Below are 24,577 nucleotides of genomic sequence, written 5' to 3'. Positions count from 1 at the left end.
AAATGGCTTTGACCCTCTAAACGGCCATGTTGATGAGGCTCAGAAAGGGTGCCGCCTTTGTTCCCCGGCAGGATTTAGGGGTCCAGGTTACTGGGGTAACGGCAGGAGCCAGCAGGGGAGGAGAATAGCAGCGGGGGTTCAAAATGAAGAGGCGCACGTGAGCGTGAAGGGGAGGAGTGCATTTTTTTACTCCCCCGGTTCCTCGGGCAGGAACAACCTCCCTCCCAGCCACACCGCCGGACGGTAAGTTCTGGAACAGTTGACCGTTACTCCGTCACATTCGAGAAACTTTGGCGTTGGGACGGAGCCCGTGGCTTTTCTAATGATGCAAGCATGTTGTGTACGTGTGACGAAGATGATGGCGCTACATCTCTGTGTTCTGCTGCAGTCTGCTGTCTGCCAGGATGGAGGGAATCGACGCCGAGCCTGCGGGACACGGACAGAAAGCGTCTCCGGGGAAGACGGAAGCGGTGCACCTGAAGAGGTCCATAGGCCTGCTGTCCGCCACGTCCTTCATCATCGGCACCGTGGTGGGCAGCGGCATCTTCATCGCACCCAAAGGGGTTTTGAAGAACAGTGGCAGCGTTGGACTGTCCCTGGTTGTGTGGACGCTGTGTGGAGTTCTGTCTCTGTTTGGTAAGAACAATCTCCCTGGACATATAAACCGTGCATGCGATTACTTATACGGAACATGTGTGCACGCTGATAGGGCGCCAAGTGTCAGGCGGTCATTTTTATGCACAAAATACAGCCCTTCCGTCCACAAATGCATTCTGTCTATTTCAGCCGAACAAAGAATGTCGTTTTGTCAGGAGAATGTGTGTTGGCAATGACAAAAAGTCAATTTGTTCATAAAATGCTCTTGGTCAGCGGCAGGAATGGACAAAAAAAGTCATTTCAACATTTTGATGACTCTTCGGAGAACTTTGTCAGCGTTGGGGCGGCCGTGTGGAATTCGGTCGATGTTTCAGTGAGAACGAACCCACCAGACCTCATCAAGCATGGTCGTGTTCTTCTACGGCGTATCAAACTCGCAAATCTAGTGATCACGTTACACAATACTGTGGTATTCAGAGAACCATGTGTGCACATGATCGATCCAGCCATATAATAAAGTGAAGTGATTGTCACAGCACACGGTGCACATGGTGAAATGTGTCCTCTGTATTTAACCATCACCCTTGGTGAGCAGTGGGCAGCCGGGACAGGCGCCCGGGGAGCAGTGTGTGGGGACGGTGCTTTTCTCAGTGGCACCTCAGTGGATTCGTACTGGCCTTTCGTCCCCAAATGCATTCTGTCAATGAGAAAAAAAGGGCATTTTGTCAACAAAAGAATGTCGTTTTGGTCTCAGAATGCATGTTATCAACAACAGGAAGTCAGTTTGTTCATAAAATGATGTTCGTCAGTGGCAGAAATGGCCAAAATGAAGCGAACAAAATGACTTTTCGGAGAACTTCGGCAGCGTTGGAGCGGTCGTGTGGAATTCTGTCGTTCTTCTGTGGAGTATCAAACTCGCAAATCTAGTGCTCATGTGATACAATACTGTGGTATTCAGAGTTGCGTGTGTGCACATGATCGATCCAGCCATATAATAAAGATAAATAAAGTGAAGTGATTGTCATTGTGATACACAGCTGCACAGCACACGGTGCACACAGTGAATTTTGTCCTCTGCATTTAACCATCACCCTTGGTGAGCAGTGGGCGGCCATGACAGGCATCCGGGGAGCAGTGTGTGCTCAGTGGCGCCTTGGCGGATCGTCAAGCATGGTCGTGTTCTTCTACAGAGTGTCAAACTCGCAAATCTTGTGATCACGTTGCACAATACTGGGGTATTCAGAGTTGCGTGTGTGCACACAGTCGCGGGTGGCGGTGTCAATTAAGTGCACAAAATCAATTACAACTTTTCGATTCTGTGAATGAAAAAAAAAAAAAGAGTGGTGACTTTATTCTTGCTTTCTGTGGACAATATGCAACAAGGTGGAAGATGAATTTGTACGATGGCGGACTTCTATGCAAAATACGTAGTTCCTTTTTTTTGAAAAACGTTACACGTCCATGTCCATCCAGGGGCTCTCTGCTACGCCGAGCTGGGAACGACCTTCAAGAAATCCGGGGGCCACTACATGTACTTACTGGAGACTTTAGGGCCGCTGCCTGCTTTCCTGCGCATCTGGGCGGAGTTTATTTTCATAAGGTCACTTGCCGTTTTTTTTTGCCTATACATTATTATTAGCGTCGTTTCCTGTCCGTCCCTGCTTCTTCTCAGTCTGTCGTCTGTGCCTGTACCCCTCAGACCGGCTGTGGCGTCGTACGTCTCCCTCGCCTTTGGCCGATACGTGGTGGAGCCCTTCTTCACACCCTGCTCGGCGCCGGACGCCCTGGTCAAACTGGTCAGCATCCTGGGAGTCAGTGAGTGCAACGTCCGGCCACCTCCGTAGTCCTCCTTGCTCGGCCTCTCGTCTCCCCGCGACTGACCGCCCCCCCGTTTCGTCGCAGCGTTCGTGGTGGCGGTGAACAGCTGGAGCGTCACCCTCGCCTCTCGGACGCAGGTCGCCCTCACCTTCGTCAAGATGTTCGCTCTGGTCCTCATCATCGGCCCGGGGATCATGGCTCTCGCCCAAGGTGCGGAGAGAGGATGCTGCAGACACGTCTGCATTGTGGGCGGGGCTGGGGGGTTAACGGGCGTGTCTCTTCTTCAGGGCGGACGGAAAACTTCCAGGGCGCCTTCATCTCCGATTCTGCAACGTTAACCAACCTCCCGCTGGCCTTTTATTCCGGCCTGTACGCCTTCGGCGGATGGTGCGTATGCTGCGAATGGAGATCTGACTCGCTGGTAAACTCGCCTTCATCTCTTGCTCTCACTTCCTCGCAGGTTTTACTTGAACTTCGTAACGGAAGAGGTGATTAACCCCACCAGGTAGATCCCCGCATCCAGAATCCCTCACGTGACCCACGAACGATCGGCGCCGGTCTGAACGATGCGTTTCTCTCAGGAACATCCCACTGGCCATCATTATCTCCATGGTGCTGGTGACCATCTTCTACGTGCTGGTCAACGTGGCGTACTACGCCATCATGTCCGCGGACGAGCTCCTGATGTCTGAAGCCGTCGCGGTGGTCAGTGAATTAAACGTGTGAACGTTCGTGTGTCTTTTGTGCTTTGACGTCATCGTGATGTTCCACTGCAGACCTTCGCCGACCGTGCCATCCCAAGCCTGGCTTCGGTGGTGCCCATCTTGGTCTCAGTGTCCTGCCTTGGGGCCCTGAACGGGGGCTTCTTCGGAACGTCCAGGTCAGTGTGCTGCCACCCGCCACGAACTCCACGTGGAGTCCACGCTGGAGCTCTCACGCTGTCCTTCTGGCCTCCAGGATGATGTTCGCTGGGGCCAGGGAGAGCCACTGGCCAACTCTGTTCTCCATGATTCACATCCGCAGGCAGACCCCCATGCCTGCCGTGCTCCTGCTGGTACGTGCAGCTACTCCAAGGACATTCGCTTAAATCGGGGGTCACTAATCATGCGGACACCGCGACCCGTGATCATTTTCATTATTTATGCCCTTATCCAGAGAGACTTACAGTCAGTAGTTACAGGGACAGTCCCCCCCTGGAGACACTCAGGGTTAAGTGTCCTGCTCAGGGACACAATGGTAGTAAGTGGGGTTTGAACCTGGGTCTTCTGGTACATAGGCGAGTGTGTTACATACTAGACTACTACCACTAGCATCAAAATAGCAATATTATATGCAGTTTTATGGTCATTTTCACTTTTGTGGAAACCGGGTCCGATTTGCTCCTTAGTGTTGAAGTGAAGTGACAGCAGCACAGCACATGGTAACACGGTGAAATGTGTCCTCTGTATTTAACCATCACCCTTGGTGAGCAGTGGGTGGCCATGACAGGCGCCCGGGGAGAAGTTTGTGGGGACCTCAGTGGCACGAACCTACAACCTTCTGGTTACGGGGCCCCTTCCTTAACCGTTGCCCACCACTGCCCCCACTGGCTTAAATGGATTCCGTAGGTTTAACCTGTAACTGACAGTATGAACTTAGATCCCGTTTTCGTGATGTGAACCTGTGATCCATCTGACACACACCCCCCCGTCCCTCTGCAGTACCCCCTGTCTGTGATCACGATCGCACGGGGCGAGATCTTCCAGCTGATCAACTTCTCCTCGTTCTCGCGCTGGTTCTTCATCGCCCTGGCCACGCTGGGCCTGCTGGTTCACCGCTACAGATATCCCCAGCATCCCAGGCCATTCAAGGTGGGGCATTTCAGGTCGTGCCGTACTGGTGACCGAAGGCGTGATATAGTGACTCTCTCGGCCAATCAGAACTGCCGTGTTGGCCCGTGTGTGTGTAAACCAGGTTCCTCTGGCTGTGGTCGCCACCTTCACGCTGGTGTGCATGTTCATCGTGGGCCTGTCTCTGTACTCGGACCCCTGGAACACCGGCAGAAGCTGCGCCCTCACGCTGACCGGCGTGCCCGTCTACTACCTGACCGTGCACCGCCAGCGGCTGCCCGCCCGCTTCCTGCGGGCCTTCGGTGAGCCCCAATGCTTTAAAGTGAAGTGATTGTCACTTGTCATACACAGCAGCACAGCACATGGTACACACAGTGAAATTTGTCCTCCCTGAGTGAGCAGTGGGCCCGGTGAGCAGTGTGTGGGGACGGTGCTTTGCTCAGTGGCACCTTTATGGGTCAGGATTGGAACTGGCAACCTTCTGATTACGGGGCCGCTTCCTTAACCGCTAGGCCACCGCTGCCAGCAATGTGACGTGACGAGCAGTTTTTTTTTTCTCTTCCAGAATTCTGTAGCAGGCAGCTCCAGATTCTGTTAGAAGTCGCCCGGCAGGAGGTTCAGACCTACTGAGGACCGACAGCAGCTGGGAGGAAGAAAACGGCACAAGCAGCCGAGCGAAGAAAACCAGACGCAGAAAATTATAGAATTATATATTGAGAAAGAGGAAAAAACATTTTAACACGTACATTTCGCTCATCGCTAATAAACCGGTGCAGTTTAAACGCTCGTCTTGTGTGTTCTGAGGGGTGCTAGTGTCATAACGCAAATATGACCACTTATGTCCAACCGCTATATACAAATATATTAGTAATATGTGCAAAAGAGTAACTACATACATTCATCCAACGGATCTAAGGAGCAAAAACAGACACAAACTGTATATACGGTTTCATAAGAGCATAACGGGAGTAATTAAAGTAGGTCCGGGATGAACTGGGACAGGTTTCCCGTTCCCAGGTCTTCGTAGTCCATGCCGGAGAAGCTGACGTCCACCAGGATTTTGCTCAGGCTGTCGTTCGTGGTGTCCAGCACCAGGCCCTCGGTCAGGGAGCGTCTGGCCGGCGTGCCGCACCCCACCAGGAGGTCCCGGGGGGAGCCAAAGAGCGGGAGCTCTTTGAAGGGGGTGCTGGTGAAGCTGTAGGAGGCGTACTCGCGGCTCGGCGTGACGCTCGGCCCGCTGGGGGTGTGGATGGGGCTGAAGTCCGGGACGTCGCGGCCGCCCTTCGTCAGGGGCGTCCCGCCCCAGGACCCGGGCTTGCTGGGAGTGGACGAAGCGAGATGGCCGCCTTTGACGGGGGTCTTGAAGCTGTAGTCCTTGCCGGGGCTGTCCGGCTTGTGCTTGACGGGCTCGGTGCCGGAGACGTCGGAGGCCGCGTCCGAGTCAGAGAAAGTGCTGTTGGGGAAGAAGAGGACGGGCTCCTTGGTGGACGGTAGCGCCAGTCGCTGCTTGCGGCGTGAGCCGCTCGTCCTGCCGCAGGGTGGAGGGACCGCTGGCGTCACGGAGATGGGGACGCAGTCAGGCTCCGCCTTCACGTCTGCGGTGGGGGGAGGGGCCTGTGCGACCTTTAATCAGAAAAATAAAAATGCCACCGGCATTCTGCATTTTACAATCGATTTTCCCATATATATGTATTACTGTTTTTATCGACCAGGCTCCTGCTGTACGAGTTTCACAAGAATTTCCACGACGTTTCAATTACTCTAAAGCACATTTTCATGACCACACGTTCTCCGAAATTCCTGCGCAAATGCGAAAGGGAGAAAATAAATAAATAAATAAAAGGACCCCGAAAAGCTTCACTTCCAACGACAGCGTTTCTTCCTGCGGGTTCGAGTAAAATGGACCAGATCACGTTCCGGCGTAGATCATCAGCCGTAATTTACACGACTTCGAAAAGGCGAAGGAACGCGCAGTGGTTCACTACGTAAAGCCAGCAACGTTGGAGTCTTACGGGAGCCACGTACTCCGTTATACGTTCATGTGCCAATCACATTTCAATGACTTTTCCAGAACTTGAACCGTTTTCATGGCGTCCAGGATTTTTCTAATGACCTGGAGCTCCGGGTTTCAACATGATGATGATGATGCAGACTGGATGTAAATACGAACGCAAATGATGACCGCGGACGATTAGAAGGCTAATTCGCATTTACACGAATCGGATGTTCCGGTTTTAAACGACTATGTTGCCTCTCTCGGAGCATGAAAGCCGCTCCTGGTTAACGTGGTAGTAGCCTAGTGGGGTAACACACTCGCCTATGAACCAGAAGACCCGGGTTCAAATCCCGCTTACTACCATTGTGTCCCTGAGCAGGACACTTAACCCTGAGTGTCTCCAGGGGGGGACTGTCCCTGTAACTACTGATTGTAAGTCGCTCTGGATAAGGCGTTTGGTAAATGCTGTAAATGTAAAACGTCTGGAGAGTCGGCACCTTGGGGGCGATGCGGACTTTCTTCCCCACACCGGGCTGCTGGGGGGCCGAGGAAGGGAGGAAGAGCGGGGTCGCCAGGGGCACCAGGTACGGGTCCGTCCGCGGCAGCAGCGGCCGCTTCGTCGTCCTCTCTGAGTGAGCGAGGGAGGGAGAGTGGGGTTAACATTGCGCATCCGGGCAAACCGTCTCACCGCCGGGTCCGACCTTCCTCACCAGATCCAGCCGCGCACGTCCTCTGGGGCTCCGCGGCGGCCCGTCTCCGCTGCTGTCGGAACACACCGGAGAGTCGCGGCGTTAAAAAAAAACACACGAAGGAAGTCCGGCTCCGACCTCGCCGGCAACGGCCTGACCTAACCCTGCGCGCCCCGCCCGGAGACGCCGGGAGCCGGCGCTCCTCTCCGGCCACCTGCACTGCTGCTCTACACGCGCGGGCGAAAAGGCGAGGGGGGTCTTACTTGTCGGTCACAGACCAGCGGCGCGGGAGAGGAGGCGGAGGCGGCGGCATCGTCCGCCACAGGCTGCGGCGGCACCGGACGTTTCGGAACGGCGAAAAAGGGGGAGAGAGGGTTGCCTGGAAAGTCAGTGTTTTGCAGAGCAAGAGCATCTTCACACACACACACACACACACACACACACACACTACAGTACCCACCTTGTAGACCTGGTCCAGCGTCAGACAGCGGTTCACCTCGGGCCGGATGGTCCAGTAGGAGACCTTGCCGTCCTGCGTGGTCTCCCGGGTGAACATGTCGTGCAGGGAGAGGTTGTGCCGGATGGAGTTCTACAGGTCGGGGGGGGGGGGGGGGGGGGGGGGGGGGGGGGGATGGGGGGGGGGAGACGGTGTAAAATTGCGCGCCGCAGGATTTGGGAGGGGGGCCCTCCAGCCGGGCTTTTTACCTTCCAGCCGGGCTTGGCCACGTGTCTGAAGTACGGGAAGTTCCCCTCGATCCAGGTGTAGATCTCCTTCAGTGTCATTTTCCTGCGTTTGTTACTGTTAATGGCGAACTGAATCATTGCCATGTACGAGTACGGCGGCCGACCGGGGTGGGGGTCCTTGGCGGGAGGTTTTGCGTTGTCACAATCTCCGGGTGGCTAAGGAACACAGTTACGAAAGAGAAATATAGCAGCACATTCGTTTTATGTTGACCTAGAAACAAGAGACAATTAGCAAGAATATTAAAAAAAAAAAAAAAAAAAAAACTTATTTAAAAAGGTCCCATGACATCAGCCTTAGCGTCCCCTAATACTGTACCTGAAATCTCTTTCCCAAAATTACAGCCACTTTGATCCAGTCTCGCAATGAGATTGTCTGTAGCTTTAAATGCTAATGAGGAGGAGAGAGGCGGGACGAGGAGAAGTCGAGGGGACATTCGTCATCAACATCCACCAACCACAATGTTTGGCACCAACAGGATGTCGTGTCGATTTTGCTCATTTTTACATCCAATCAATGAGCAACTGCAATACTTCACACGTTTGGAAGCCATGACGGTCGGTGGAGATAATGTTTTAGGGGAGGGGCGGGAAATCGGCGGAAAAAAGCATGAGAAACGGGAGATAACCTTTCTCCTTATGACATCACAAGGGGACAAGTTCCAGATCCGACTGTCTGAGCTGCTGCTCTCTGAACGGTGAAGTAGAATGTCCAAAGCGCTCTGTACACCTATCGCCATTTCAAGCCACTGCAGGGCCACAGACAGGCTCGGGGAACTCTTAGTAATGTTAAATCATCTCACAAAGTCACATTTTCATGTCATGGGACCTTTCAGAAAGTGGACGCTCATTTTTTTCTTATTTACCTGTGCAGCTGGACGACCAGCTCCATGGTTCTCCTTGTCTGAAGACCCAAGGCAGTCGCTCTTCATGTCTTCAAGCCACTGAATGTTAGTCAGGCTGTCGTTCAGCGGACGACGTTCCAGTTCCGACTTCACTAAACGAACAAGAGTCGAGGTTTGTCCAGTTTTTACAAAAAAAGAAAAAAAAATATTCACCCTTAAACTCACGCGTCTTAATTTCGGCCAGAGGCTTCCTGTCCGCCGCTGCGTCGGCCGACCCGGCGCCGCTCAGCAGAATGAACCGGTTTGGCCCCTGGGGGCCGCGCTCCTTGCCCTTGGCGCTGAGGGCGCCAATGACGCTCTGCAGGTCCGCGGACTTGGGGATGAGCACCACCTGCGTGCCCGGCATGGTGGGGTGATCCATGATGCGGACGCAGCGGGCGGCGGAGGGCGCGGCGGCCGGCTCATGGCTGTGGAAAGGCAGCTTCCGCCTCTTGAGGATCAGGGGTCTCCGGGGGCTCCGTCTCATCCTGCTCGGGGACCGGGGAAGCGACTTCACGTCTAGGTAGAACGGCGAGAAGGTTGCGATTACGGCCGAGACAGTGAGCCGACGCGGATTTAATCAGTTAAACCGACGACATTCCGCGTCGTTTCACAGCGGCGTGAAACGGCGACCGGAGAATAGAACGTTTCACTCTCGGCGAGTGTTGACGCGCGGGTCCCGCGGCGCTCGTCGGAAAGCTGGCGTGGGATCGCACAGAACCGACCTTCATTGTCGATCGCGTTCTGAAACCCGCGCCGCGACCCTCAAGCGCCTTCTGTTCATGGCCGAAGTGATTTTTGAATTTTGGCGCAGTGCGATCAGTTCCGGACACGTGACACCTGCTCGTCCAATGGGCGAGGCGCTTCCGAGCGTCGCGGCAGATTTAAACCAATCAGGGAGCCCGTCTGGAGGCAGGCCCGAAACAAGCAGCTTCGGCCACATCGACTCGACTTTCTCCCTGTTGTGTGTTGTTCGACAAGGCAGGCTGGGTAATGTAAACAAAATCTTTTGTTATTTGTTCGAATTGGTCGATTAATCGCTGCTGTGCTGCTTCAAGATTCAATTTCTTCACGTTCATTTACATTTAGAGCATTTACCAGACGCCCTTATCCAGAGCGACTTAGTCAGTAGTTACAGGGACAGTCCCCCCCTGGAGACACTCAGGGTTATGTGTCCTGCTCAGGGACACGATGGTAGTAAGTTCGGTTTGAACCCGGGTCTTCTGGTACATAGGCGAGCGTGTTGCATACTAGACTACTACCACCCGCATCACGTTTCAAAATCTGACGCCTCCTGGTGGGATAGTTATGGTTTAATGATTTGCATTTGATGTTGAATTTAAGTCGATAAGTTAGCCGTGTAGCGTTAGCGCCGCCATCGGCTTCTACACACTTACTACACATGTAGTAAAAAAATATGTAAAAAGCGACGTTTGGGCAGCAACCGCACACGCACAATCTACGAAACCCCCCACAACTTCAACCCTCACCATCAACAGTCAAATTTAGTTTGCTGCATGTATACTTTCACTTTGGCTCTTTATTTCATTATTACCTTATTTCTTTATTACCTTCACATATATTTAGCCTAGTTTTAAAACATTTTTTTTTTTAGACATAACCTGTCTTCTAGTTTATAGGCGAGTGTGTTACCCACTAGGCTACTACCACCCATCAGCTTTACGATCACCCAACAGCACATTCAGCTGTTATGCTGGCTATAACTCTAAAAGTGTTCATGTTAATTTTAAACTTGTATGTAGTTACGTAGCTCTGTGTTGTGCTGTTTGCCTTAAAAATAAAGTAATAATAAAAAAAAAAAAATTAAATAAATTCTTGGGATTGGGGGGGTGTTAGGTGGTCGGCCATGACTTCTGATGCCCCGTGCCGGGCGAAAAAAGACCCCGCTGAACCCCAACAAGTTGCAGCTGGCTTTTGCTGAAGCACCCCTCAATGGAGAGACGCACCATTATGGACCAAGGCTTCGGAGCGCGGCCAACCCCAGGTCCCTTATTCGGCACCAAAATGGAACATCTTGGGTACTTTTCCCCCCTTTGGAAGTTGTATCTGAGTTAAATGGTAAACGCAGCGCTAGGTGGCGCACTCGCTCATATTTTTTCCTGATTTCTTTTTCTACAGGTGTCTTCTCAGTTTGACCAACTCCAGATCCCTGAGCGTCGAGCTAAGCAACGGAGGGAGAGGCTCCAAAGCATCAGCGGCACTCGCAGCCTGAATTCCCCGTATGTTCTGCCTAAGGTCAAAAAGGTCAGCGTTTGTAGATATCCTTCACTGTCCTTCGGACCCGAGCGGAGAGCCCAGCAAGACGTGCCTTCGTGCAGCGCTTCAAGCGTCCAGGACATGAGGACGCCGCCGCGGGCAGTTTGTATTAGGAAAAGACCCTTGAACGTCCCAGGCGCTGCGAGAGCAGATCAAATGACCGACGTGCTCACAAAGCCTCTGCAGGCTCTGGTCCCCGATGGAACTTATAAGGCCGGTGCTTCTGCGAGCCGCTCCTCGCCTGGCGCGAGCCGCGTCTTCACACCTCCAGATATAGCGACTCCGGAGGCGTCGAGGGATGGCGCGACTCCACCGTCCCTCCTTAGTCTCTTTTGGCCTCCAAGCAAAGCCAGGACTCCCCCACGCTCCCCCAGTCCGGAGATCTTGGTCGAGGACACTCCAGAAAGGGACTACGGCTTACGGGTGACGTGGAGGAGCAGGACCGCCGTGATGCGGCTACTAGTGAAACGAGGACAACTCACAGACGCACAGATGTCTGTAAACAGCAGCTGATGCAACGAATAAAGGAGGCGAATGCACAACTTGAACAAAAATGGTCTGCAAAATCTATGAAATTCACACACAATTTACTCTTGTTACGTTTTTAAATGGACCTTTTAAAATGACAATTTTCAATGAAAACTAAGCTGATGTTTATACATAAATATGAAATCGATTCCCAATGTCAAATACGGATTCATGGGGGTGGTAGTAGACTAGTGTAGTGTGTAACCCACTGTTCAAACCCCACTTACTACCATCGTGTCACTGAGCAAGACACTGGGTGTCTCCAGGGGGACTGAAAGAGACTCTGAGCTGCAACACAATGTTTGAAGTGAAGTGAAACACAGCACACACAACGAAACGTGTCCTCTGCTTTTAACCCATCACCCTTGGTGAGCAGTGGGCAGCCATGACAGGCGCCTGGGGAGCAGTGTTTGGGGACGGTACCTTCATCAAGGGGACCTCAGTGGCACCTTGATTTGATGTGGGATTCGAACCCACAACAGTGGTGGCCTAGCAGTTAAGGAAGCGGCCCGGTAATCAAAAGGTTGCCGGTTCGAATCCCAAACCGCTGAGGTGCCACTGGCTGCCCGCTGCTCACTCAGGGTGATGGGTTAAATGCAGAGGACAAATTTCACTGTGTGCACCGTGCGCTGTGTATCACAAGTGACAGTCACTTCACTTTACTTTTCTGATTACAAGTCTGTTTCCTTCTCCGCTAGGCCAATGCCCCCGTTCTGTCTGTAGACTTTCGCTTGTAGGAGTAAAAAGGTCTTCTAGCACGTTCCAGATGCACGAAACGAAAATCCCGCTCAGCTCCATAAATGAATATGAAATGAAGAAGTCCTATCGGGCCCCGCCCAGTACTCGCGTGGGCGTGGCCTTCTTCCAGTTTGGCGTGGGTTTTCGCGCATGCGCAGTGAGCGCGCAGCCGTGGCGGAGGGTCCATAGCAACCGCGGATAAACATGAGTTACCCCAGGTAAGCTAACCCGCCCGCCTTCGCCCCGCTTTTTATCCCCGGCGTGAGATTAATCGCTGTCGGTCGGCTAAACGAAGCCGCGGTCGGCGCGGCGGGCCACGTCCCGGTTTCAGCCCGGGAGCCGCGGCCACCGTGAGACGAACCCGAGCTTCGCCTCAGCCGCTCAGCTAACGGTACCGCGAACCGAACCCGCCGAGGGGGCAGATCGGCTGAAGCAGCCGGTCCGAGTCCCGCACGGTTTTATAGTCTTCGTTAAACAACCCGTGAGCGCAGAACGACCGGATCTGAAGGACTGGATGAGGCGGTACATCTTTTTTTTTTCTTTCTCCCGGCCAGGCTAGTCGTCGTGCTAACGCCAGAACCGCCAGACGTCCCAAGTTTTATTTTTTTTTCTCCTGGGAAAAGTGCGGAAATTCTCGTCGTCGCGATGGCCGAGGATCAGAAGTCTTCTCTCGTTAAAAGTTGATCACGCTTCCTTCACCCAGTTCTGCTCCTTTACTGTAAATGATCTGTCATTTTAAAAAAATGTCTTCATGTAAGAAGCATTTAAAGTGAAGTGATTGTCACTTGTGATACGCAGCAGCACAGCATACGGTGCACACAGTGAAATGCGTCCTCTGCATTTAACCCATCACCCTGAGTGAGCAGTGGGCAGCCATGACAGGCGTCCGGGGAGCAGTGTGTGGGGACGGTGCTTTGCTCAGTGGCATTCGAACCGGCAACCTTCTGATTACAGGGCCACTTCCACCACTGCCCCAGACGCCCTTATCCAGAGCGACTTACAGTCAGCATGTACAGGGACAGTCCCCCCCGGAGACACTCAGGGTTAAGTGTCCTGCTCAGGGACACGATGGTAGTAAGTGGGGTTTGAACCTGGGTCTTCTGGTTCATAGGTGAGTGTGTTACCCACTAGGCTTCTACCAAGACAGTGACCACTGTCACCTTCACTAATCAAGTTGCAGTGATGTTGTGTGCCACATGCAGACAAGTTCAACTCAAGATTCATCACCCGTATCTCCAGACGTTCCAGACCGGATCGAACTCTGTCTAATAAAATCCAGCACATTAAATTACCCGAAAGACCAGAACGTTTAGTGATTTTAGCGAATTTGCCGATTGGATTTGTCCTGCAGCATCATCGTGCAGAAGCCATCACACCAGGTCCCGATGCTCCAGGATCATTCACCTGGTTCCTTCTTGTTGTTCGTTAGAATCAAGGCCTGATGACGTTGTGGCTGCCCAGGAGAATGTGACGGTGACGCGTGCCATCGTGTCCCGACTCGTCTCCTCCCTCTTTCATGCTCTGGAGGTCCCCAGGCGAGATCTGTGATTTTGGCATTTAGCTCAGGACGTTGCCCAGTGTAAGATAGTCCAGTTAGAGCCTCTGCAAATGTTATGAAGCCATAGAAAATATAAAGTTTGCTGAGACCACAGCTGATGGTGCCTGGCGCTGGGTGAAGAACCCTTTCATCTTCATCCTGGCCTGTAACCCTGAGCACCGGGGACAGGGTGTGATCAGGGGACGAGAACTGAAACTCGCTCCATCATCTGGCCTGCCTTGATGCTGACCACAGACGGTGGTGGCGGGGGTCACAGGAACGCATCACGCCGACTCACGGTACGCTCTGGACGTCACTGGTCACGGTCGTCTGAAGGAGCGTCCCGACGGAGGCTCTCCTGTTGTTTTTCCTTCATTTGCGTTGGCAGGGATTAATTACCCCCAACAGAACTGCTCCCTAAAGACCCGACGGCCCTGCTCTGCCAGCACTGCTCCGCTCCGCTTCTGTACCTTCTGGACCTTACAGACCATCTTAAAGAGAAGTGCAAGTGATGTGATTATCATTGTGAAACACTGCAGCACGGTGAAACGTGTCCTCTGTATTTAACCATAAATACCCCTGGTGAGCAGTGGGCAGCCATGACAGCAGGTGGGACAGTGGTGGCCTAGCGGTTAAGGAAGCGGCCCCATAATCAGAAGGATCGAATCCCGGTCCGCCGAGGTGCCACTGAGCAAAGCGGCGTCCCCACACACTGGTCCCCGGGCGCCTGTCATGGCCGCCCACTGCTCAACAAGGGTGATGTGTTAAATGCAGAGGACACATTTCACTGTGTGCACCGTACGCTGTGCTGCATCACATGTGATGCAGGGAGCAGTGTGTGGGGACGGTACCTTCATCGAGGGGCCTCGGTGGCACCTTGGCACTACGGGATTCGAACCCGCAACCTGTTCTGCTGTTGGTGTCTGTAATATAGTGGCCAGCCGGTGTATTTTTATTCTGCTGTTGGTCAGCGGCAGGAAACGGGTGCATCACGGTGAATCGGGAAGTGTTTGTGCCACATGTAAGCGTTCGGTCGGTCCTACGAGAGCGAGTCCCCGCTGACCCGAGGCTGGCGGGTGGCAGAGGGCCGGGCCCAAACGGCGGCAGTAGCGCCATGGACGCGGCGAAGAGCAGCGCGCAGCCCGTCTACAGCCGCTGGTCGTACAGGTAACCCGCAGCCGCGCCCGCCCGGGCCGGTAGGGTCGGGGCTTCTCCTGTTGCGTTTTTACTTATTCAGAGCCTCGGCGGCGCGGTTCCCGTCGTGACCGTTACTGTTCAGCTCGGGGTAAAATGTCCCGTTCCGTGAACCGGGCATCAATAATGTATTTTCGCGGCTTTTTTCCTGCGACTAATCCATTTACATTTACGGCATTTATCCAGAGAGACTTACAATCAGTAGTTACAGGGACAGTCCCCCACGGAGACACTCTGGGTTAAGCGTCCTGCTCAGGGACACGATGGTAGTAAGTGGGGTTTGAACCCGGGTCTTCTGGTTCATAGGCGAGTGTGTTACTACCAACCCTTTTAATCCGGGATCCTGTTCTAAAATAATCCCTCCTGTTCTACCTCCATCTGATGCCGTTCATTGTCCCCGGGGTATTACATTTTAATTGCCCTCATTTTTTTTTTTTTTTAATCTGAGTGGGACATTAAATCGGCAGCCCGGAATTTTAAACGCGCCGGAGCCTGTGCCAGATCTGCAGCTCTAATTACGGACTCTTCCGCTCCCGACGGTAGAAATGTCCCCCCGGCTCCTGTTCATGGTGAATTCCGCGTGGAACGGGGGCCCGGATGTATGTATATGACGGGCTGGAGGTTTATTTAAAAGTACTTTCAGCTGGAAATTTCCTGCAGCCCGGCTCATGAGGGTGGTAGTAGCCCAGCGGGTAACACACTCGCCTACGAACCAGAAGACCCAGGTTCAAACCCCACTTATTACCATCGTGTCCCTGAGCAAGACGCTTAACCCTAAGTTGCTCCAGGGGGACTGTCCCTGTAACTACTGATTGTAAGTCGCTCTGGATAAGGCCGTCTGATAAATGCTGTAAATGTAAATGTAAGACACAGGTTCAAACCCCACTTACTTCCATCGTGTCCCTGAGCAAGACACTTAACCCTGAATGTCTCCGGGGGGGGGACTGTCCCTGTAACTACTGACTGTAAGTTGCTCTGGATAAGGGCGTCTGGTAAAATGCCGTAAATGTAGATCAGGGGCGTCAAACTCACATCCTGCGAGGTCACTTTATGTCGATCTATTATTGTGGCCCGACGACATGGAGCGCTAATAACTAATGAATGCTCTTCCCCGCCTCTCCCACGTCCTTCGCACGCGTCTCCGTAACCATGGAGGCCCTCCGGCTCCGGCGGCTGCTCCGCGAACTCCCTGCTGCCCCTGTTACCCGGCAGGTAAGCGGCGGCTCCCGCCCCCTCGCACCACACGCACCGGGGCGGCAGCGCCACGGGACCGTATCCGCTCGCCCGGGGCCAGCCAGCGTATGATACACGCACAGGAGAATTCTCCTACGGTGCATTGTGGGAAAGCGCTCGCTCGGTCCGTCATTGGCCGAGTAATAACAGGAGAGAAACGGGTAAAATAAGAAAGGCGCTTCCTGTGTAGATTCGGTTCTGCTTGGCGAAGTGACGTCCCCTCTCACCAGCGGGTCTCGCGGTGACGTGGCGAGTGACTCAGTGCGCCTCTGTAGGCATCACCGACACGCCACCGGAGGAGGAGCGCCGAGCGCCCCCCCCTCTCCTCCGGCTGGGAGAGACTGAGTCACATCCAGCAAGAATCCACAATGAGTCAAAAAACGGTTTTATTTCACTTATTTAACACACACACACACACACACACACACACACACACACTGTGAGGGGTGGCAGACAGACCATCTAGAAGGCCACATTCAACTGATTCACATCCTCTGGTCCTGATGTTTGAAAGTGGGCACATGAGGCATTGGATAGGGGACAGGTGTGGGGACATTGCGGCCGGTCCACGTCCTGTGTGAGGGTTTGCTGGAAGTTCTCTTCTGTTTGTCTTTTCAGCGGCCTGGATGATGACAGCCTCAGCCTCAGACAGCAGAAACTGGAGAAGCAGGTAAGACTGTGGGGGTCTGGCTGAGTGTGTGTGTGTGTGTGTGTGTGTTGAAATGCCCCCGCAGGTCTAAGTCAGGCAGAACTCCAGTGCCAGACACTCGCGCGTCCCGCCCGTTCCTATAAACACACCAACGGTGCTGCGCTGGCCCTTTAACATGGAACGGTGTGTGTGAGTTGTGCAGTCCACACCCCCCGTGTGGTCCTCCTCAGTCCTCCTCTCTCTGTTCGGTGGGCTCGGATGCCGTGTGTGTGTGTGTGTGTGTGTGTGTGTGTGTGTGTGTGTGTGTGTGTGTGTATGAGAGAGTGAGAGTTGGCGCTCTGGAGGACGGAACATGCCCGAGACAAGTGCTGCACTCTACTGGTCTCTGTGGCTGGACTGAGGAGCACTTCTGCTTTCTGAGGGATGTCGTTGGAGATGGTGGGTTTCCTTCTTCCCTCTTCTCAGAGTGTGTGTGTGTGTGTGTGTGTGTGTGTGTTTGGAGCGAGTGGAACACGGACGTGTGTGTTGATGGGATTATTTACACACTTCCTGGATTCTGGATTTCTCTGTAGAAATCCCAGGCGTGTGAGGTTTTTCCCTCAGAGAGAAGTGAGTATTCCCTGATTACATAGGCGACCTTTGATGACGACGACGATGATGATTATACGTTGGCTGTGATTCTGGTGCCGATCCGACATCAACAACATTTTGCGACCGGAGGCCCATGAGCCTCTCCTGGGGCGAAAAAGGCAAATGTCACGCGAGTAGAGCGACTCTGAACGCTGTCTGAGCGACCAGCAGAGCGATCGAGGAAATGTTCCGCGTGTCCAGAGGACTTTATTCACCGGCCGGTTTGCTCATTACCATATCCCACTCGCTCTCCTTCCGTAACGAGGATTGCGGCGCTTTAGCGTGCTCGTGGGCCTCTCCGTGTTAATGAGCGTAATGAATGGGCGCCAGAACGGCCTTTTCCAGTCCACTTCTTCATCTGAGACACGTCTTTGTGTTTCTCCATTCCCGGCTGTTACGTAATTGGACCGGCCAGCGCGGACGTCCACTTCTCAGATGGTGACCACAAAAGGGTCCAGTGTCCCGCTGGCAGTGGGAAGAGCGACCTATTCTCTATAAAGATGGAACCGTTTTTTACCTTTACAGCGGTAATTAAAACAACGACTAAATAAAATATGGAGCGAACTAACAGAGCTAGAACTCTACATCTAGCATGAACCGGAGTGAATGGTGCTTACAAAACGTTTGTAGGCTATGAGATTTACTAAAGAACTCACTCGCCGCTTTGTTGTCTCCTGGGTACTTTTTCCCCTCGTTTCTCGGGGTGACGAGGCCGGTCTCCCGGGCAGATCCCCTCCAACAAAAACCTGGCCGGCCACAGATCACACAGCATTCGCTGCTTCACGCACAGACCCGTAGGGTGCTAGTAGCCTAGCGGGTAACAGACTCGCCTAATGAACCAGGAGACCCAGGTTCGAACCCCACTCAATTTACATTAACATTTACTTATCCAGAGCGACTTACAGTCTGCAGTTACAGGGACAGTCCCCCCTTGGAGACACCCAGGGTTAAGTGTCTTGCTCAGGGACACGATGGTAGTAAGTGGGGTTTGAACCTGGGTCTTCTGGTTCATAGGCGAGTGTCTTACCCACTAGGCTACTACCACAAACGTAATACCATTGTGTCCCTGAGCAAGACACTTGTCCCTGTAACTACTGATTTTAATTTGGTAAATGCCGTAAACGTAAGGCCCTGCGCGACCACATAAAAGAAAATTAAAAAAAGATTTATCTGTCTGAAGGTTTTCCGCTGTATTTTGGCTGAGGGAAGTTCATAGTGGGTCTAATTTTTTAGCTGTTTTCCGTGTAGAATTAGTGACCGGTTGAAATGTTGAATCCTGACCGCATGTGTCCCCATGATCCACAGAGGGCGCTCTTGGAGCAGAAGCAGCGCCGAAAACGGCAAGAGCCCCTGATGGTCCAGCCCAACCCGGAAGCCAGAACCCGGCACCCACGGCAGCGGCGCAGCGAGGAAAAGGCGCCGCTGGTCGAGCCTCGCAGCAGCATCACCAGTGATGTCATACTGGATGGTGAGGACGTCACGAAATGTGCCCTGTTCAACAGAGCTGCGTCCGTGACCTCTTGACACACGTATGTTGACCCTCTGCAGGCATCGATGGCCCTGCGGCGTTCCTGGGCGCAGAGACCCCCGATCAGGGCACCAAGGCCCAGATCCTCTCCGTTGGCCTGCCGTCGCAGCAGTCTCCTCCAGCCGAGGAGCCGGAGCGGGACGGGGACACGGAGACGCTGCTGGAGCCCAAGACGGACATCCACGAGCTGCTGCAGGGTGAGGGTGGACACACACTCACACTCTCACTAGGTGGGAATTACTGATGGATGGAGTATTGATCAGATGGAGTACTGAACGTTAGCTGCGCTGCTTTTTAGCTCAGGAAGTATCTAAAATATTGATTTATTGGAGTATGGATCAGCTCCAACATTAGCTGTGCTGCTTTTTAGCTCAGGAAGTATCTAAAATATTGATTTATTGGAGTATGGATCAGCTCCAACGTTAGCTGCGCTGCTTTTTAGCTCAGGAAGTATCTAAAATATTGATTTATTGGAGTATGGATCAGCTCCAACGTTAGCTGCGCTGCTTTTTAGCTCAGGAAGTATCTAAAATATTGATTTATTGGAGTATGGATCAGCTCCAACGTTAGCTGTGCTGCTTTTCAGCTCAGGAAGTATTTAAAATATTGATTTATTGGAGTATGGATCAGCTCCAACCTTAGCTGTGTTGCTTTTTAGCTCAGGAAGTATCTAAAATATTGATTTATTGGAGTATGGATCAGCTCCAACGTTAGCTGCGCTGCTTTTTAGCTCAGGAAGTATCTAAAATATTGATTTATTGGAGTATGGATCAGCTCCAACCTTAGCTGTGTTGCTTTTTAGCTCAGGAAGTATCTAAAATATTGATTTATTGGAGTATGGATCAGCTCCAACGTTAGCTGCGCTGCTTTTTAGCTCAGGAAGTATCTAAAATATTGATTTATTGGAGTATGGATCAGCTCCAACGTTAGCTGTGCTGCTTTTTAGCTCATGAAGTTTCTAAAATATTGATTTATTGGAGTATTGATCAGCTCCAATGGTAGCTGTGCTGCTTTTTAGCTCATGAAGTATTTAAAATATTGATTTATTGGAGTATGGATCAGCTCCAATGTTATCTGTGCTGCTCTTTAGCTCAGGAAGTATATAAAATATTGATTTATTGGAGTATGGATCAGCTTCAACGTTATCTGTGCTGCTTTTTAGCTCAGGAAGTATTAAGAATATTGATTTATTGGAGTATTGATCAGCTCCAATGTTAGCTGTGCTGCTTTTTAGCTCAGGAAGTATCTAAAATATTGTTTTATTGGAGTATTGATCAGCTCCAAGAAAATAGATTTATTACTGCAACGTAATGAGTTAAAAATGATGAGTAGTCGAGCTCAGGAGTCCCAATTTTACTGACTGAGGATGAGCCATCTGGCTGCAAGTCTCTCTCTGGAGGCAGAAATAAATGAGAATTCATTTGGAAGGAAATGTTTAGTCTGTTTGTCTCTCTGCGTGGGGGGACGTCGGTATCCCGAGCGGCTATAGGGATTTTCTCTGGGTTTCCCCGTTACTACAAACTTGGAAACTGAATTGTTAGAACCTTGATTATGAATTAGGGACTCAATGTTTATAGCAGCAGGTTCTGCCGTCTGAGATATTTTCTCATGCTGATATTAAATGCTTGAATAAGCCGGTTACAGCTTGTATTAAATGCTTTAAAGTGGAGCTTGATTGCTCAGGGTTCCGCTGTGGTCGCCTGGCTACCGTCTCCAATCGTCGGCTCCGTCTGTGCCTCCTCTTCATCTTTATGCAGATGGGGTCTATTTTAAAAGTGAATATTTCAGGCGGGGTCCGTGGTCCGACCGGCGTTCGGGCTGCATGATGGGGAAGCCGCTCTCTTTCCCAAATCAACATCATCAGTCCATTTTTAGCATTTAGCACTTTACTCTTATATTTCATCCATACTCTGTTGATGCCTCCGTCACCTTCATGGCCAAAAATGTGCGCACACAAAACCTGCCATAAAATCCTCATGTAATTGAGAGGGAGCGTTTGACACTACACCAAAAATACTAATGCAATCAAATCAATTTTGTTGTTTACCTTCGACCAGTCCAAGACTTTAAATCAGCACCAAAACCTCCCTATTTTTTATTATATGGAAAATAATTTGTTTTTTACTTCAAATTCACGACTGGCATAAAAGGTTTAAAATCCCTAGCGGGGTCAAATTGAGGAGGGGATAAGGGGGAGGCCTGTTCATACCTCCGGACTGAACCTTCAGAGCAGAAAAGGTTCCTCAGGTTCTCTCCTTTTCTCAGGACTCCCCACCACCATGAAGTACGAGACCAGCAGTGACGATGGGGACAACGATGATCAAGATCCGACTCGGTCGCTGTCACCCAACACAGAGTCGACGCGGCCACCGTCAGCCTCCAGCGTCAAGTCCAGCACAGTGAGCCACCGTCTGTTTATTCCTTTCCTTATTTACAACTCCGCGATCGCCACGGTCCCATCACACTCCCCCCTCGGCAGGAGTACGTCACCTCCGGCTCCCCCACGGCCGAGGGCTCGTCCCTCGAGGTGGACAACCTGGAGGAGTTCGTGCTGAGGCCCGCCCCACGAGGCGTCACAGTCAAGTGCCGCATCACCCGGGATAAGAAGGGAATGGACCGCGGTCTCTACCCCACCTACTTCATGCACATGGAGAAAGAGGACAGCAAGAAGGTAGGAGGCGTGGTCATCCAGGCCCGTCTGTCGTGTAGCTACGAAAATAATATTTTTCCTCTGGAAGATATTCCTCCTGGCGGGCCGGAAGAGGAAAAAGAGCAAGACGTCGAACTACCTGATCTCCGTGGACGCCACTGACCTGTCGAGGGAGGGCGAGAGCTTCGTTGGGAAGCTGAGGTGTGTCTTGTCTTTTTTCAGAGCCAGGATCTAAGTGATTGTGATTGTCACTTGTGATGCACAGCACACGGTGCACACAGTGAAATGGGGGCAGTAGTGGCCTAGCGGTTAAGGAAGCGGCCCCGTAATCAGAAGGTTGCCGGTTCGAATCCACTGAGCAAAGTACCGTCCCCACACACTGCTCCCCGGGCGCCTGTCATGGCTGCCCACTGCTCACTCAGGGTGATGGTTAAATGCAGAGGACACATTTCACCGTGTGCACCGTGTGCTGTGCATCACATGTGACAATCACTTCTCTTTACTTATGTGTCCTCTGTATTTAACCCATCACCCTTGATGAGCAGTGGGCAGCCATGACAGGCGCCCAGGGAGCAGTGTGTTGCTCAGTGGCACCTTGGCAGATCGGGATTCGAACCACCAACCTTCTGATTCGGGGGCCGCTTGCTTAACCGCTTGGCCACCACTGCTTACAATAAGTAAATAAGCTAGAGTGCAGCGGTGTTCTTCCATCTCTTCTCATCTCTCGGGGTGTTAAAGGTCTAATCTGATGGGCACCAAGTTCACGGTCTACGACAACGGCACCAACCCCAGCAAGAACCCGGGCACTCTGCTGGAGGAGAGCAGCTTGCGGCAGGAGCTGGCGGCCATCTGCTACGTGAGTCGTCCTGCAACACAGTCCTACAGCCTTCATAACTGACATTTAAAGATTCCTTCACGTCACGCACGATCGCGTTTTTAAAATTAGTTCTGTTTTCTGCCCCTGCAGGAGACCAATGTCCTGGGCTTTAAAGGGCCACGGAAGATGACCGTAATTATCCCGGGAATGAATATGAACTTTGAGCGTGTGCCAGTTCGGCCTGCCGGCGTGAGTCTCCGGTTTATTGCGTTTTTTTTCCCTCTAAATCCAAAATTCTATAAAAAACACGTTGAAAGCGAAGATCCATTAACATGGTCGTTTCCATGGTTACAGGAGCAGGACACACTGCTCAGCAAGTGGCAGAATCACTCGCTGGACAACCTGATCGAGCTGCACAACAAGGCGCCTGTGTGGAACGACGACACACAGTCCTACGTGCTCAACTTCCACGGCCGCGTCACTCAGGCGTCGGTCAAGAACTTTCAGATCGTCCATGACAATGACCGTGAGTGTCTGTCTGTGTCACAATAAAATCAAATGTACTGTTTCGCCAGTGCGGTGTTGCCAGATTCAGACCAAAATTATGCACTAAAGTGAACTTTCAAGGTCCCCTGACATGATTTTTTTTTTTGCTTTTATATATGCCCCCTAATACGGAAAAGTCTCTTTCCCAAATTAGGGGAAAAAAAATTCCAGAAAAAATTTAAATGAATCCAATCACCGAGCAACTGCAATGCTTCACACGTTTGGAAGCAATGACAACATAAGGGGACAAATTTCAGATCAGATCAGACCATCTGAGCTGCTGCCCTCTGAACGGTGAAGCAGAATGACCAAAGCACTCTTTACACCTAGGGTGGTACTAGCCTAGTGGGTAACACACTCGCCTATGAACCAGAAGACCCAGGTTCAAACCTCACTTACTATACTTGTGTCCCTGAGCAGGACACTTAACCCTGAGTGTCTTCGGGGGGGACGACTGTCCCTGTAACTACTGATTGTAAGTCGCTCTGGATAAGGGCTTCTGATAAATGGTGTAAATGTACACTTATCACCATTTCAAGCCACTGCAGGACCATAAACAGGCTAGGGGAACTCGTATTAATGTTAAATCATCTCAGTAAGTGTCACATTTTCATGATAGGGGACCTTTAGACTGGATTTATATTTACTGCATCTAACAGAACCTGGGACTTCCTGGACGTCTGGCTCATAGGTGTCTAACCCACTAGGCTACTACCACCCATTAGAATTTGCTATCAAGGTAACGTCTCTGAACAAGGGCGGGCAAGATGGTGGTGGGGTTTGTCTGTGATTGGCGGGTCAGTCGCCAGGACTGAGCTTCTCCCTCTGCTGCTACAGCGGACTACATCGTGATGCAGTTCGGGAGGGTGGCTGAGGACGTCTTCACGCTGGACTTCAACTACCCCATGTGCGCCCTGCAGGCGTTCGCCATCGGCCTGTCCAGCTTCGACAGCAAACTGGCCTGCGAGTGATGCTGCCCCGCCCCGTTTACACACACAATTCTCGAACGCTACGGACTAAGAACCTCCGTCAGGACATTGTCGTGTGTAGTGCTTTTTTTTTTTTTTAAGAATAAAATCTGAAAAAATGTTGGGGATGAAAATCAGGAGTTTCCTCTACAACACTACAGTAGAGGTGCAGAAGCGCCTTTATGGAAGAAAAGGTTAACCCTGTCTGTCCTGTTGTTGGTATTTAATGTCTCTGTGTTGGTGGGGGTCGTCGGGTTGGACAGAGAGGACCGTAAGTCCCGGCCGGGGGTTTTCCAACCCTACAGACCGGCGCAGAACCCTTTACTTTCCACCCCTGACGCTGTGCTGGCCAGCAATGCGGGTTCATATTTCTTCTTTCTTCAAAGCATCGGTAGAATTAATCCTTAATCCTCAGTTTTACTGTGAAATGTATTTTTTAACAGTCTTGTTTGTGTAGCTGATGTACAAATTAAACTTGGAAAAGGGATTTTGTTTAAAAAAAAAAAAAGCCTTAATAATCGGAATAAACGGAGTGCGGAATCGGCAGAAATGAACGGAAGAAGCTCCGCCCAGCAGCCAGCTCCAGATGCAGGGTCATTTCGATTCCTTTTGCCCGTCGGAATATCATCTCTGTGTGCGTGTTGTGAATTTGACCGGCCAATCGTTGTACTGGACATCCGTGGAATGCTTTTTTTATTTTTATTTTTCCCTACACGTGCTGTTTATTG

General features: G+C 51.8%; 4 protein-coding genes across 12 annotated transcripts; 3 read left to right on the top strand and 1 right to left on the bottom strand.

Annotated features, from left to right (window-relative positions):
- The first annotated feature begins 122 nt into the window (after positions 1-122).
- LOC114765268 (cystine/glutamate transporter) lies at positions 123-5,009 on the top strand. 2 transcript variants are annotated; one of them, XM_028955361.1, is made up of 13 exons: positions 123-243; positions 389-636; positions 2,071-2,197; positions 2,297-2,412; positions 2,500-2,625; positions 2,703-2,802; positions 2,876-2,920; positions 2,997-3,120; positions 3,192-3,295; positions 3,373-3,469; positions 4,116-4,265; positions 4,369-4,546; positions 4,810-5,009. In XM_028955361.1, exons 2-13 carry the CDS (start codon positions 405-407, stop codon positions 4,872-4,874), a joined length of 1,464 nt encoding a protein of 487 aa, XP_028811194.1. In that variant the 5' UTR covers positions 123-243; positions 389-404; the 3' UTR covers positions 4,875-5,009. The 2 variants fall into 2 exon arrangements, with proteins under 2 accessions (XP_028811194.1, XP_028811195.1); XM_028955362.1 differs by having other exon boundaries at positions 2,997-3,124.
- Positions 4,940-9,348, bottom strand: foxm1 (forkhead box M1). Of its 4 annotated transcripts, XM_028955357.1 has the most exons (9): positions 9,280-9,348; positions 8,741-9,073; positions 8,537-8,667; positions 7,635-7,829; positions 7,390-7,518; positions 7,193-7,255; positions 6,951-7,002; positions 6,738-6,868; positions 4,940-5,867 (listed from the first exon to the last, which is right to left on the bottom strand). In XM_028955357.1, the coding sequence occupies exons 2-9, from the start codon at positions 9,039-9,041 to the stop codon at positions 5,217-5,219; spliced, it is 1,653 nt and encodes a 550-aa protein (XP_028811190.1). In that variant the 5' UTR covers positions 9,042-9,073; positions 9,280-9,348; the 3' UTR covers positions 4,940-5,216. The 4 variants fall into 4 exon arrangements, with proteins under 4 accessions (XP_028811190.1, XP_028811192.1, XP_028811191.1 ...); XM_028955359.1 differs by lacking the exon at positions 7,193-7,255; XM_028955358.1 differs by lacking the exon at positions 9,280-9,348 and having other exon boundaries at positions 8,741-9,114.
- A 131-nt stretch (positions 9,349-9,479) lies between these two features.
- rhno1 (RAD9-HUS1-RAD1 interacting nuclear orphan 1) lies at positions 9,480-11,344 on the top strand. The gene is made up of 3 exons (XM_028955258.1): positions 9,480-9,544; positions 10,412-10,593; positions 10,694-11,344. Exons 2-3 carry the CDS (start codon positions 10,432-10,434, stop codon positions 11,342-11,344), a joined length of 813 nt encoding a protein of 270 aa, XP_028811091.1. The 5' UTR covers positions 9,480-9,544; positions 10,412-10,431.
- Positions 11,345-12,233: 889 nt separating this feature from the next.
- tulp3 (TUB like protein 3) lies at positions 12,234-24,381 on the top strand. Of its 5 annotated transcripts, none has more exons than XM_028954523.1 (12): positions 12,234-12,315; positions 15,984-16,040; positions 16,680-16,731; positions 18,646-18,808; positions 18,889-19,065; positions 21,134-21,267; positions 21,348-21,539; positions 21,607-21,719; positions 22,257-22,374; positions 22,486-22,584; positions 22,690-22,861; positions 23,719-24,381. In XM_028954523.1, exons 1-12 carry the CDS (start codon positions 12,302-12,304, stop codon positions 23,850-23,852), a joined length of 1,425 nt encoding a protein of 474 aa, XP_028810356.1. In that variant the 5' UTR covers positions 12,234-12,301; the 3' UTR covers positions 23,853-24,381. The 5 variants fall into 5 exon arrangements, with proteins under 5 accessions (XP_028810356.1, XP_028810358.1, XP_028810355.1 ...); XM_028954522.1 differs by lacking the exon at positions 12,234-12,315 and adding an exon at positions 14,436-14,801; XM_028954525.1 differs by lacking the exon at positions 15,984-16,040 and having other exon boundaries at positions 12,257-12,315.
- Positions 24,382-24,577: the final 196 nt, after the last annotated feature.

This window comes from Denticeps clupeoides, chromosome 15 (genome assembly GCF_900700375.1).
Source record: "Denticeps clupeoides chromosome 15, fDenClu1.1, whole genome shotgun sequence".
NCBI lineage: Eukaryota > Metazoa > Chordata > Actinopteri > Clupeiformes > Denticipitidae > Denticeps > Denticeps clupeoides.
This window is presented reverse-complemented; position numbering and strand designations above follow the sequence as displayed.